The following is a 14,024-nucleotide window of genomic DNA, read 5'->3' on the forward strand; positions in this document are numbered from 1 at the left end:
AATAGGTTGGCCTGGGAGGGACCAAGAATTAAAGAATTCATTGATTCTCTTACACCTTTTGTCTGCATAGTGTGCTTCTGTAGAGCTTAGTTATTGCTGTAGAAAACTTTTTTGGAGGGCCCCTGAGATCACTCACTTTTAAGCTAGTTGCCCCAAGGGAAGAGGATATCTGTACTTATTATCTCCCTTAGAGGGGGGGGGGGAAGGGTTAAAGACTGATTCTTCTCCAGTAGCCACAAGTACCCCTGCATATGGAAATTTTGAACACTATTAAAGGGCTAGTACCCTCATTTCATACTTGAATTTCTAATTTAGTGTAAGTTATGACAAATAATGAATGTAAATTCATCTTGGTTGTACAGGTTATATCCAGCAGTCCTTAAAAAAAAATAAAAAGGTATTTTTCTGAATTAAAAAAAAAGTGTTCTTGCTTCAAAGTAAGTGCATGATATGTCATTCAATTAATGCTCTAGCAGAGTTTTTGTTTGAAATGCCAAAATCAACTTCATGACTAAGGACAAAAAAAAGGCAATAAGCAAATGTTCTGTATCCTTTATGTCAATTTGGGCTGAAAAACACGTTTTTGTTCCTTTTGCAAAAATTAGCTTATTTCACGACCAAAAACGATGCAAACAAGCTTAAACGTTATGTTTTCAGCAAAACAGCGATAGAATCTGCGAAAAAGCAATGGAGACAAGCTAACACACAGTGTTCTCAGTAAAATTTGGGCAAAAAACCCTTAAAAACCAAAAAAAAAATTGCGCTGACTTACCCATTTTTTGCCAAGATAACTGCCAAAACACTGAAAGCTAGCTTGAAACTACATGTTTTTCACAAGATCGCGACGAAATCCGTTTAAAAACTCCAAAATACGGCAGAAATGTACGATTTTTGAAAAATTTTTCGCTAAAGTTGACAAAAACACTCAATTCGACTGAAAAACACGTTTGTTTTTTTTTGCAAAAATAAGCTTATTTCAGTTTTAAAAACGCTGCAAAAAAGCTAAAACACAATGTTCTCAGCAAAATAGTGCAAGAGTCTGTGGGAAAACACAAAAACCAAGCTTAAACCCAGTGTAAATTGATAAAAAGGCCCGAATTGCGCATTTTGGCAGTTATTTTGGCAAAAAATGGTATATTTTGATTTCAAGCAAACTTTCAAGTAGTTGTTAAAGTTTAGAGCCAAACACAATACCAAAAAAAAAATTGGATGTTTTCAGAAAAAATTGTAACCCTCAGCCTAATCATAATCCCACCCTACCCAAGCCCTAACTCTAACTCTTGGTGCGAGCTATCCTAACCCTAACCCTAGCCCCGGGTTAGGGTTAGGGTTAGGGCTAGGGTAAAGAACGGAACTTTTCACTCCAGTCAAAATGATACAACTGATTAACATGGTCCAACCAGCCAAAACAAGATAAAATGGTCTAAACGGTGAAAAGATTTTAATTACGTGACATGGTCCAATTGGAAGAAACGATCTCACTTAGTAAAATGGTGCAACTGGTTAACATGATCCAACTTGTTAAAATGATGCCAATATCTAAAATGGACAAACTGGTTTAAATGATCCAACCAGTTGAAATGGTCTAACTGGATAATGCATGTGTAACCAGTGAAATTGGTTCAAATACTTCAAGTAATCAACCTGGTAAGGATGGTAACATTAGTTAAAAAGATCCAGCATATTACAGTGGTTCAACTGGTAAAAATAATCATCCAACTACTAAAAGTTATTAAACACCAATCAAAATTAATCCAACCGCTTCAAATAATCCAACTGGTCAAAATTCTTCAAGTGGTTATTTAAGTGTAAAAGGTGACAAAATCTTCTTAAAAATATTTTTGAAGAGGCTTACACTCTTACCCTAAACACTAACCCTACCCCCAAACCTTAACCCAAAACCTTCACCCTAGCCCTAACCTCAACCGCAGACCCTCTAACCCTAACACAAAGCCCAAACCCCAACCCTAACCCTAATCCCAAACCCTAGCCCCACACCATAACCCTAAAACCTAACCCTAAACCCTAAACCCTAACCTATAGCCCTTAACCTAGACCTAACCCTAACCCTAAACCTAACCCTAACCCAAACCTTCTCTATCTATCCTGTAAGTGTACCAGTCGGCCTATCGTTTGTTTTTCAGTAAACTTTCAGGTAGTTACTGAAATTTACAAACACAATACCAAAAACCCTGCAATTGAATGCTTGTAGAAAAATATTAACGCCAACCCTAAGCATAGCCTCACCCTAGCCTTAACCCTAATTCTAACACTAAACCCCGCTAACCCTAAGCATAATTTTACCCTAGCCCTAACCCTGATTGTAACACTAAACCCCTCTGACCCGAAGCAACCCAAACTCTAACCCTAACCAGGTAATGGGCTCCTGCCCTAACCCTATCCTCAACCCTGACTTAAACCCTTTACCATAGCTTAGGATTGGTTTGGGGTTTGGGTTAGGTTTAGGATAGCACAGAGTTAGAGTGAACACAGGACGAAATGGCACGATTCCGTAATTCGGAAAAATGAAACTCTATGTTTCCACGTCATTCACTTCTTCCTTGGACCTGTTATGTTTCCGGTATGATTCCTGAACGGAAATATGACGACACGTTTCCGTTGCATTTCTGTCAACGGAATATTATCGTCGCCTGTTTCCGTTACGTTTCCTTGTACGGATTCAAACTTTTACCGTCAAGTAAAACATATATATATATAAAGTGCTGTACAGTTCTTACACCATGTTACCATGAAGACGTGATCGTTCGAGGACAACAAAGGCAAATTGACGTGCATTAGGTGTGTACGTTCGTAGGAATCATAAGAAGTCCTAGAAGCTTCGATGTTTTACACTGAGCTATGTGCATGTTAATTTTGGAACTGTTTCGAAACCTTACAAAATTGAATCTTTTAAACTTACTCTGTGCTTAGATTTTTAAGCAGCTGGATCATTTGAGCCAGTTTAGTCTCTCAAACCAGCAATACAATACTTCGTTTACTGGATAGTTTTAGGGTTAGGGTTAGGATTGTCAAGTAGGCACACGCAGTTGTGTGGATATTGTGGTACATGGAGTTTAGTAGAGTGTAGATTTTAGCAGTATTTGCCAGTGTTGACATATTTATAAAATTATGGTTCCAAAGTGCCTGTCACTGTTGAGAACCCAAGAAAATCATGAGAAAGTCGCCGATGGATTAGCTATAAAAATAAGCCCAACTCTGAGTCAATGCCAAACCACAAGGAAGTTGTGAAACTCGCGCCAATGTAAAAAAAAAAACAACTGAGGTTCGAAGTATGGGTCGATGCTGACATCCTATGAAAATCATGGGAAAGTCGAGGAGATTGGTCATGGTACCAACCAATTCCACTTTCCCATGAAAATCAAGAAAGCTGTGGAAACTAGCCAACATGTGCTAGAATGACAATCTTCAATAAATTTCATATCTAATAAGGATGTGTGAAATGGCCAGTATCGCTCTTGGCTAAGATACTGGTTTGCCGTGTTTTGGCAGTTATTTTGGCGAATATGGTTAAAATCAAATCTGTGTAAAAACAGTAAAATCAACGAATTATTGAGGTTCGTCAACATAGGGAAGATCCTCTTAGTCTAGAGAAAAACTTCTACCCACGGCTAAAGGCGTTAAATTAATAAATTGATATATCTGGGCGGCATATCAAACAGCAACACTAAACTTCTCCTTTCTCACAGCTTTTTCCCCTTTAACATCTTTGTTCATTACATTTTTTTTAAAATAAAAAACTCGTTTTGGAGGCATAAAGGTCTCTAAAGCAACGTTTCAAGATTTTATGGCGATCTTGTGAAAAACATGTAGTTCCAGCTAGTTTTGAGGGTTTTGGCAGCTATTTACACAAAAAGTGGGTAAAATCAGTCCAATTTGTTGTGTTTCTGACGGTTTTTACGCGTTTTTTCCCCAAATTCTACTGAGAACACTGCGTTTTGGCTGGAATAAGTGTTTTCACATGGATTGTATCCCTATTTTGTTAAAGACATCGTGTTTTTGAATGTAAAATAGGCTGACTTTTGCAAAAAAAAAAGTGTTTTTCAGTTCGAATTGAGCGCTTTTGTCAACTTTTGCGTAAAATTTGGCAAAAACTCGTGCGTTCTGCCGGATTTTGGTGTTTTTAGATAGATTTCATTGCAATTTTACGAAATACATGTACTTTCAGCTAGTTTGCAGCGTTTTGGGCTCGAGACCGGCAAGAGTGATGGTAGACACTCTTAGCAGAGATAATTGTGCTAGCAGATATTACGATTTCACCTGTAAAGTCAATAAATTAATTGAACACAAGAAAAAGGAAACTTGATAAAAAAAATTAGAATAATGGCGGGGAGAAAAGAGGGCTGCACTAAAGATTATATACTTTTATTCTTGAAGCTGAAAATTAACAAGGTTCCTGTAAATTAAGTTTACATGATAACCTAACAATTTGTGAAAATCACACAAATCCCAAGCTATATCCAGGGTTTTCGCTTAATAAAATCAACTCTTAAAACAAATTGGGATTTTACCTTAGTCCTTTTTTTTTTACTTTTTCTGTAAATTATTAATGTATAAATAATGCTCCCCTGACTCTCCCCCAAATTTCCAGAACAAATGGAAACTCTTAAGAATGATCAAGCTTTACCTTACTATTAAAAATTTTCACATCTTGAATTATCAAGTTATCACAGAGGATGTCTTAGTACTTTAACCTGTTTAATGCCCTAAAAGAAGTGCACATATATACTACACACAATCAGCCCAGTAAAAATGTGCCACAGCCGACAATTTGGCTGCCTGCCACAATATAGCTGCCGCTAACTTCACACTTTTCACACTTCCATTCAAGACAAGGTTCAGCCTCTGCTGCCCATTACTATCACCAGCTTGCCTTCCACTCAAAAACATTTCAACTGAGCTCATACATACATACATACATACATACATATGTGGGAGATTAGGTTACATGAGCGAACCTGCACTATTGAAAGAGATCATTGAATCATAATTCAAAGAAACATTGATAAATAAAATAAATCAATAGAAATGACAAAAATCAAACTAACAGTAGACAGTACCCTCTCAGCCTTCTGGACCTGAGCAGTGCAGTGATCTTCGATTAAGTGCTTAATTTGGAGATAAAACCATGATTTTTGTCATTTCTATTGATTTATTTTATTTATCAATGTTTCTTTCTGTATTTTTCTTTTAATATTCCCACTCCAGCTGATGTATATTATTTGAATTACAAGTCTTATTAGCATGCAAAATCACCTACGGACAAGGCACACACTTTGTACCAAAATTGCTTTGCATCAAGTACATTATCTAGTACATCATTACCATCTTCAGGTATTTCTAATTTACTCTTGAAAATCACACAAATCATAAGCTATATACAGCATACAATCAGCAGCAAATTATTAGAAAGGAATGCAGTAAATTTTAATAAGAATATTACTAAGTAGTTAAATAACAAATAGCCCAGTAAAAATGTGCCCGTTGCTGGGAATTTGGTTCTCAATAAAATTAGCTAAAATAGCCAATCTTGAGTTTTACTACTCACTCAAAATGGGCTGGCAGCTTACAATTTGGCTGCCTACAATGAAGTACCTTCCGCTAACTTCACACTTTTCAGACTGCTTTTCAGGATGAGGTTTGGCCTCTGCTGCCTATAATTACTACAGCCATCTTGTCTACTACTCAAAAACATTTTGACTGGGCTGTGCAAGTGTTACTAGCATATAAAAAGCACCTTCAGGTAGATTACAGCAAAGCAGACTTTGTACCAAATGCTCTGCATTAAGTACATCATTACCCTCTTCAAGTATTTCTAGTTTACTTGTGAAAATCCCACAAATCACAAGGTATATTACATTATTCATTCCAGTTGACAAAGCAATCAAGGGTAATTTTTTCATAATAGGATGCAATGATCTTCAGTATCAAGATTATTTGGTACCTAAATAGTAAAATGTTCGAGAGAAGAAATAATCGTAAACATTTTTTCTTTCTCATCAGCATCGACTTCCAAAAATAATGGGTAATGACCACCTAAAACAAAGAAGAAATAAATCAAATTTGTGATTTCACAGGGCTAAAATACGAAACAAGTATGCATATATTTTATTTCCTACCACTTACAAGTGGCAGGAATGGCTGAAATGGCCTTCACGTGAACACAACAGAATCCTATGCGTGTATAACCATGTAGAACTATTTATTCGGTATCGAAATTACATCCCAAATGTCATGATATTTGACTGAAACTCAGCTTACCCATGTTTCGTTGAGACTTCGAAACTTGCTGCTTTTTACCATCGTTTCAATGTTTTATTGTTGTTCAAAAGGTGGTAGTGCCATTGCAGACCGTGATTTTTTTTACTTGAGAACCAGATCGCAACACCCAAGCCTTTTCACGCTAAAATATTAAACTATTGAGATTTCCTTCGCCGCCGTAAGCCGCCATTTTATCTTTCCCTGGATACAAGTTCCCAAGCTTCGAGCCCGAAGGTCTCAACATGCACCGAAATTATGCTATTCGTTATTTCAGGGCCAATTTAGAAATAACGATAATCGTTATTTTGGTGTCGAGATCATGCTGGAAAAATGGAGGGAAATACTCGTAGGCTCTGGAGACGAGCAAAACTCTATCCAGTCCCTCGGGCATAATGCGCACGCATGATCTGTTCTTTTTTGTTTGCAGCAATCACTTTTTTGTTTGCAGCAATCACTTTTTTGTTTGCAGCAATCACTTTTTTGTTTGCAGCATTCACTTTTTTGTTTGCAGCGTTCACTTTTTTGTTTGCAGCGTTTCTTTTTCTTTGCAGCGAGTCCCTTGTGGGCGATCACTTTTTTGTTTGCAGCATTCACTTTTTTGTTTGCAGCATTCACTTTTTTGTTTGCAGCGTTTCTTTTTCTTTGCAGCGAGTCCCTTGTGGGCCATCGTACGATTCAAGCGATCTATTGTCCCAGGTCAATTGTAGCTGAAACTGCTAATAAATTAATAAACAGCATCGAAATTCGAGAACCATCTAACTTTTGCCATTAGCCGCAATCTGCTGCATCGCGTGGGTAAATGACATCCGTTCTGAAATCACAACTTTAGCGATCAACAACGACATGCAAGAGCTTGTAAGTTTATTTCTATGTTTTTATTATTTTTTAAATTATCTCATTTGCAGCCAAGTTATGTTAAACTTGTGGGAAGAAGTGTCGAGAAAAGAAGAATGAGATACAGAAACATAAATAATTGACAATAATTGCTACCATCATTTTATTATGACTTCAGTAAGTGAATTTGACATTTACCTGGTACATAAGGGGTTTCCATGTATATGGAAGCCATTGCCGTCCTCACAATAATTCATATGCAGGGTTACCTCTCCCCCCAACTTGTACCCATATTTACATCTGGAATAGGTGAGACACTTTGAAGCTTACAGTATCTTGCCCAAGGACAAGATGCAATGCTCCAACGCTAGAGACCAAAACTGGACTGCTTAATGTTGAATCCAGTGCACAACCATTCAGCTACCATGGCTCCTCCTCTGATCCTTATGATTGGAGTGGAGTGGACGAGTGGAGTGGACAGGGTCAATTGGGAAGGGTTGAACCCTTATAACATTGCATAATCAATAGCAACCTAGGGAAACTTAAGGCGACTTAAGGCGACTTAAGGTGACTTTAGGCGACTTAAGGCGACTTAAGGCGACTTAAGGTCTCAGAGTCGGCCTCGCTTTGATACATGTTCGTCACGCAACGACTTCCTTCTTGTGCTGTTGTGCGTTACATTTGCAGTAGTTTTCTTTACGTTTCGCATTGAACGATGACCGATACTCAAGAAAGAGTCGAGATAAACCAGATTCCTACAGGTCAGAGATTTGGATTCTTAAGGAGATTAGTGAACAGATGTATTGCAAGTGAATGGTCTTTTTACAAAACCATCGCGGCAGTGGTTGTTGTAGGAGCGGCTCTGTACCACCATCACGCTATCAATTCCTTAGAAGCCTACTTTGAAACAACTGTGGAAAAAATGCTCGATAAAAGGGAACAAGGCTCCAGAGCATTCATCAACGAGGCTATCAAAAAGTCGGAGACTAATGTGCTTAAAAGACTGCTAGCTATAGGAGGTAATGTAAAGTTATAAATTATAGCATCAAGTGTTCTACTACAGTGAGCATCACAATGAGTTCAATTTGAACGAAGACGTTCAAATTCGTGGTAAACGTAACTATGCGTAGCTATGCATTCCAATCATGTAGAATGTATTTTTATTTGATATAATCTAATTTCATTCGATTTGAAGCCAAAATGTCTTTGGGTATCAGTGACAGCGTTTTGGTTCCACAGTAGACTTTTATTCGTGGCGCACTCTAACATGCATCGTGCCAGAGTCAAAACTAAGTTAGTAATCGGCACGCAGCGTCTGTTGAAGTCCTAAATGTAATAACTGTCCTAAATGTAATAAAGTCCGAAATGTAATAACATTTGGTCCTAAATGTTATAAAGCCTTAAATGTAATAACGTTCGGTCCTAAATGTAATAAGCTTCCTATGCAGTCGTTTAGCTGCGCTAACATTGAGATGTTAAAGTGACAGCTGTCGCGCTAAAGAATTCTCTGACCAATATTCAAGGCATATTGCGGGCTCGCTGATTTTAATCAGCGTCTTTTTATTCGCTAAAGACGTAGGTTGAGAAGCATTGGCTACAAATCCTTATACTGATGTGCTTTTGGCATCAAATTGACGGACGCAAAGGAATGAGAACGCAATAGCTCTCTTTATATCACTGGCTCAGACTCTTAAGTGTAACAAATTTTGACGATATACTTGTGTGACCAGTGCTGAAGTTAACAATTCATGAACCGAATTACAAGGAAAAGAAAGTTCACCGACTTATTAGTTAGACAAATTCCGGGCTCGGAAGTGCATTTTCTGTACTGTCTTCCCTTGCCAGATTTGTATGGGTCTGAATAAAATATATTCATATCCGTTATTTACCAAGCGTGAGGTCAAAATGGCTAGACATTGGCCGAGTTCTTTTTTTTGTTGTTGTTTTTTTGCGTTTTTATGGACCGAGACGAAGTCTCGGTCCATAAAAAAGTAAAAAAAGAACAAGGCTAATATCCAGTCATCTTTACCAAACAAGCTTGGTCAAGAGAGTTTGTATTCTGTTGGCTTGGATTAAAGGATTCATTCAAAGATAAGCGCCAAATGGAGTTTTCTCTGTTTCCTGAACAAATGGTTATGCACTTTCCAAAGCGTTCCCGAGCTTGGAAAGGGGTGTCGAGAACGAAGATACAAGGTTGTCATTTCATACTACAAGTAACATTTTATACCAGACCTACAAAGTATAAAACAATTTTGTTGATAGCTGACTCAGAGAAGAATACAAGTAAACTTTAGAGCTGTTATTATTGAAGTCTGACTTGCACTTTTTACTGATTTGAATGTATATAAAGAAGGACTTGTATTTTACTTTGTATTTTACGAAGGCGTTCAAATTGGTGGTAAACGTAGCTATGCGTAACTATGCATTGTAATCATGTAGAATGTATTTTGTTTGATAGAATCTGATTCCATTCGATCGGAAGTAAAAATATCTTTGGGTATTGGTTCGGAGACACCATCTTCCGAGTAGCGAACATATTTCCAAGAATGAAGCTGTAGGGAAACTATGATGTGCTTTACGTAACCCGGCTGAAAGTTGTAGATATAGTTTAGGTCACACTTCCGTCAAATACATGCTGGAACCCATGAAAAACTCTTAAAAAATTTGAAACTGGATACGGAAGACCCAAAATTCTCAGAACATTATCAGGACCACACTGCCACAAATATAATAAGCACCATTATGTAAATCATTGATCAGACATAAGTTACAGATTTCACGCCAAACTGAAACATAGTCGAGCAACTTGAAGAAAATGCGAAAAAAAGACCCTTGAAAGCAACACAGACTGATTGAGTATCTGGCAAAATTTGAAGAATACGATTGCGAACAACTTGACAAAATGTATTATTCTGCCAAAAATGCTCGCTACTGGCGGTCAGGGATGTTCCGTTGAGTTACTTAACCAATATCTTCATAGACATCCTCAAGAGCTGCGGGACAAAAGTCATTTTTACCTCACCATAATCGAAAACCTAAAAATAAATGTTGGGTACATAACATAACATAACAGCATCGACAATATGATGAAGAGCGTTGAAAAGTAAAATCTAGGTGACTGGGTACGCAAATGAAAAATCTCTTTATGATTACGACAAAGGTAACGACAGCGAAAAGCAACTATCAGCTGCCTCTATAGCTAGCAGCTTCTAGCAGTTTCCAAGGTGTACCAGAAATGTGGTCTTTCCTTGCAACGTCTTCGACATGTAAACAGGAGAACACATTTCTTGAAACTCCATGAGGTAAATTCGTCGATTGCATTGTTTGCTGACCTTACCAATCTACCGAAAGTTGTGGGTGCCATCGACGGCTCACACATCAAAATAAGAGCACCCACAGCTAGCGACAGTGCACCGGATTATTAAGATTAAGAACTGTGCCGAGCTGTTCAAATTCGGCAAAACAATCAGTGGTGTTTATAAAATCAACCCAGATGGTGCTGGACCTGACTTTGAAGTGTATTGTGACCAAGAAACTGCCGGTGGTGGATGGATAGTGGTCCAAAGGAGGCTGGATGGCACTGTGGATTTCTACCGCAAGTGGTCTGACTACAAGAATGGCTTTGGTAACCTTGGAGGCGAGTTTTGGCTCGGACTAGAAAAAATTCACCGCCTTACGAAAACCCAGAGCAAACTTCGTGTCGATTTGGAAGATTTTCACGATAACGCTGCTTACGCCGATCACGACATGTTTTCAGTGGCAAACGAAAGTAAGAAGTACCAGTTGAGCGTTAAGACATATTCAGGTAAATTGTTTGAAGCAAATGAAAGTAATTCTCTTGATCAGGTCTATTTTGCTGACGGTAGAGCGTTTTTGGGAAAGACTTAGAAGTTTGTTGGTCATTCACCAAAGTAACTCCTTCGGCATTTTCGGAGACGACTCGGAATAAGTGTCTTATGACCTCCCAAAGCTGTAACTTAGTTTTCACGACTGAGGGTGACGGGAATTTTTGTCTTTACCTTTTAGGCCAGGGCTAATTTCAGAAGTTTACTTTATTACAGGAACTGCTGGTGACTCATTTACTTATCATCATGACTGTCCCTTTACAACCAAAGATCAGGACAATGACAGCTATGAAGGTAACTGTGCTAAGAAATATAAAGGAGCCTGGTGGTACCGGAACTGTCATTCCTCAAACCTCAATGGTTATTATCATCATGGGAAGCACTTATATGCTGATGGAGTAAACTGGCTTACCTGGAAAGGTCACTACTACTCTGTGAGGAGAGCGGAGATGAAAATCAGACCAGTGGAGTTTTAAAGCTAGGGTTAGATGCATTATGCCGGCATAATTTTGGACATAATGCTATTGTCGGAGCATTGAGCATGATGCCGGTGTAATGGGAATTTTTTCAGCATAATGAATCGTTTGGAAATATCTTTGTAAGCGCTTGCTGAAGAGATGATAGACCAGCTTATTTGTAGTTTTCATCGTTTTCCTCGAGTTTCCAAATGTGTTTTGCTAGTTCGGTGCGGCTGACGTATTTTCTGTTGCGGAATGATAGTTTATGTTGCGTATATCGTTGTTGAATGTTCCTTCAGTTAGTCCGATGTAGTTCTTTCCTGTGTCGTCTTTGTCTGTGGTCACGTTGGCTTTGTAGATTACACTGGTGGTGTGGCAGTTGTTGTCTAGGGGGCATTGGTATTTTTTTCTACAGTTGCATCCTACGGTGGCTCACAAATGTCACGGCAAAACAAAATTAACTCACGGCAAAACAAAATTAACTCACGGCAAAACAAAATTAACCCACAGCAAAACAAAGAAAACGAGTTGGTCAGCGGTTGGTCAGCGGTTCTTATTTGCATTGTAGGTCATGTAACGGTAAACAAACGAAATGGCGACCTTTATTGCTAAGAGTAGTGGTGGGGTGAAAAAGAAGCCAATGATAATCTTAAAAGAGTTTATATTTATTCGTTTTAGTTTCAACAAGCGGCGCCAGCGACTGGCAGGCGTGCAAGGATTCACAATGAAATAAGAGAACAACCTCCTTTTTTCGTAAAATTGTAATTTACAGTCCTTGAACTTGAAAACAATCCGAAGATTTCTTTAAATTATCACTTACTCCGAAGTGCTCAGAGTTTACTGGTGTTCAAAAGCTTTTTTCTGTTATGGCGTGAGATTGGGGACAAAATCGATCACTACATTTCGTATCGAAAATAAAATAACACCTAAACAAATGATTTAACTACTACTCGTACTCTAAATATGACAATCAACCACAAAATTCCCTAAAAAAAAAAACAATGAAGCAAAATAATATAGCTTACACCTCTAATATTCAGAGGAAACTTTACTTTAAACAGTGTTATTTCCTTGAGTCTGTTTAACACCAATAACACTCAACATAAATGATTTTGGAAATAATCAGGAATGTTTTGGCCTTTAACCTCGTGCTCTCTGACTGTTTGCAGGTGTACAGTATTTTCCACCTGTTGAAAAATCCTTATTTCGTCAAGGCCTATATATTATGAATGTTTTCTTGTTACACACAGGCTACATGCACAATCTTATTCCAGACAAGTGCTAATCAGCTAATTTGTAGCAGTGTCCTTTCACGCCTATCGATATTTGGAACTAAAAGAAATGCAAATACAAACGCTTGAAATTAAGAAACTTACCTCTACCACAGCTTTTACAAAAGTTTGCATCTTCATCTACTACCGAACCACACGCGGAGCAAAACATCCTGAGCTTGAAAAATGGCGATTTTGCCTTCACTACACAACCGAACACACTCAAAAGTTGAGGCATGGGCTCGTTGGTCAGCCAGGCCCAATATATATTTTAATTGTGACAATGAATTTACAACAAAGTGGATAAGAGATACATCAGGTAAAGTCCTACATGCGCCAAAGCCGGACACGTAAACCCCAAAAACCTCATGTTAGGAAAATAGGGACCATGTAGCCCCCGACCAACTGCAGTGGCGCCACCTTTGGGGTTTTAAGGTCGATCTATAAACAATGAAGAGAACGAAGAAAGCAAATCATATCAGGCTAATTACACAATAAAAATAAACCTTATGGGAAAGTGCTAGTGGCAAGGCTGACCGTAGAATGCCACAAGTTTCTCAACGATCTCTTATTACAAACATACTACCCATGAGCCTTCGCGTACTACGCTCGCACCCAGTTCTCTGTTCCGTGTCGGCAAAATATTAATTTATGTCAATACCGATTATCACAAATTACATGTTTTTCGAACGAACAGTGTGTTACTATTACACGACATACCATTTCAGATGAAAGTAACAACCGCTGACCAACTCGTTTTCTTTGTTTTGCGGGGAGTAAATTTTGACTTTTTTTTTTCGCCGTGACAGTTTTGGGCTACCGTATGGGCCACCGTAGGCCACCGCACTCAACAGGTGGGAGTTACTACATCACGGGCGACGAGTGGGGGAAGAAGAAAAGACCGAAATACGAGTGGTCAGCGGCGAAATAGATTTAATACTTCATATAGAGACATCAGTTATAGCTGCAGAAACCAATAGTGTTGCAAAGCCGAAATGTTAACAATATACTTCGCTATATAAAATGTTAAGCAATTTTTCAAAAGTGTTGATGGCACATATATCTTTTACTGCTGTGTTAAACAATGGAGGCATCGGACAAGGCATCGGTGGCATCCGGAAAAGCACTAAGAAGAATTATGTTTACGTTTTGTAACTTGCTGCGTGACGTGCGTGACCAAAAAAGAAAACCAAAACCGTGGTCCTTGCCCCAAAAAATTTTCAAATTTTTCGCAACTTCACCTGTTCCTATTCGTAGGTCCGGCCAAGCCTTTGTAGTCATTGGCCCTTGTATAGCTGCTAACTATGGCTTATAAATACAGGTGTTTAGTGTTAAAT

At 38.3% G+C, this 14,024-nt stretch overlaps 2 protein-coding genes and 2 long non-coding RNA genes across 4 annotated transcripts in view; 2 read left to right on the forward strand and 2 right to left on the reverse strand.

Moving 5' to 3' along the window:
• LOC149042475 (uncharacterized) overlaps positions 1-52 on the forward strand; it is a 2,764-nt gene extending 2,712 nt beyond the window's left edge. Inside the window, exon 2 of the long non-coding RNA XR_016188136.1 lies at positions 1-52. This exon is cut by the window's left edge and continues 1,921 nt beyond it. This is a non-coding gene — a long non-coding RNA (uncharacterized LOC149042475).
• Positions 1-11,791, forward strand: part of LOC149042474 (techylectin-5B-like) — a 24,237-nt gene extending 12,446 nt beyond the window's left edge. The window contains exons 3-5 of the mRNA XM_089213330.1: positions 10,330-10,337; positions 10,546-10,918; positions 11,175-11,791. Of these exons, the coding sequence (XP_089069456.1) occupies positions 10,330-10,337; positions 10,546-10,918; positions 11,175-11,434 (641 nt within the window). The 3' untranslated portion in view covers positions 11,435-11,791. The remainder of the gene's footprint in view (positions 1-10,329; positions 10,338-10,545; positions 10,919-11,174) is intronic.
• The window catches only part of LOC113685195 (uncharacterized), a 298,180-nt gene that overhangs the window by 136,636 nt on the left and 147,520 nt on the right, over positions 1-14,024 (reverse strand). The window lies entirely within an intron of this gene.
• Positions 4,382-6,942, reverse strand: LOC149042476 (uncharacterized). The gene is made up of 2 exons (XR_016188706.1): positions 6,280-6,942; positions 4,382-6,054 (listed from the first exon to the last, which is right to left on the reverse strand). It is a non-coding gene; the product is annotated as an uncharacterized LOC149042476 (long non-coding RNA).

The sequence above is a fragment of the Pocillopora damicornis genome, chromosome 7, assembly GCF_964200805.1.
Source record: "Pocillopora damicornis chromosome 7, jaPocDami1.2, whole genome shotgun sequence".
NCBI classification, from domain to species: Eukaryota; Metazoa; Cnidaria; class Anthozoa; order Scleractinia; family Pocilloporidae; genus Pocillopora; species Pocillopora damicornis.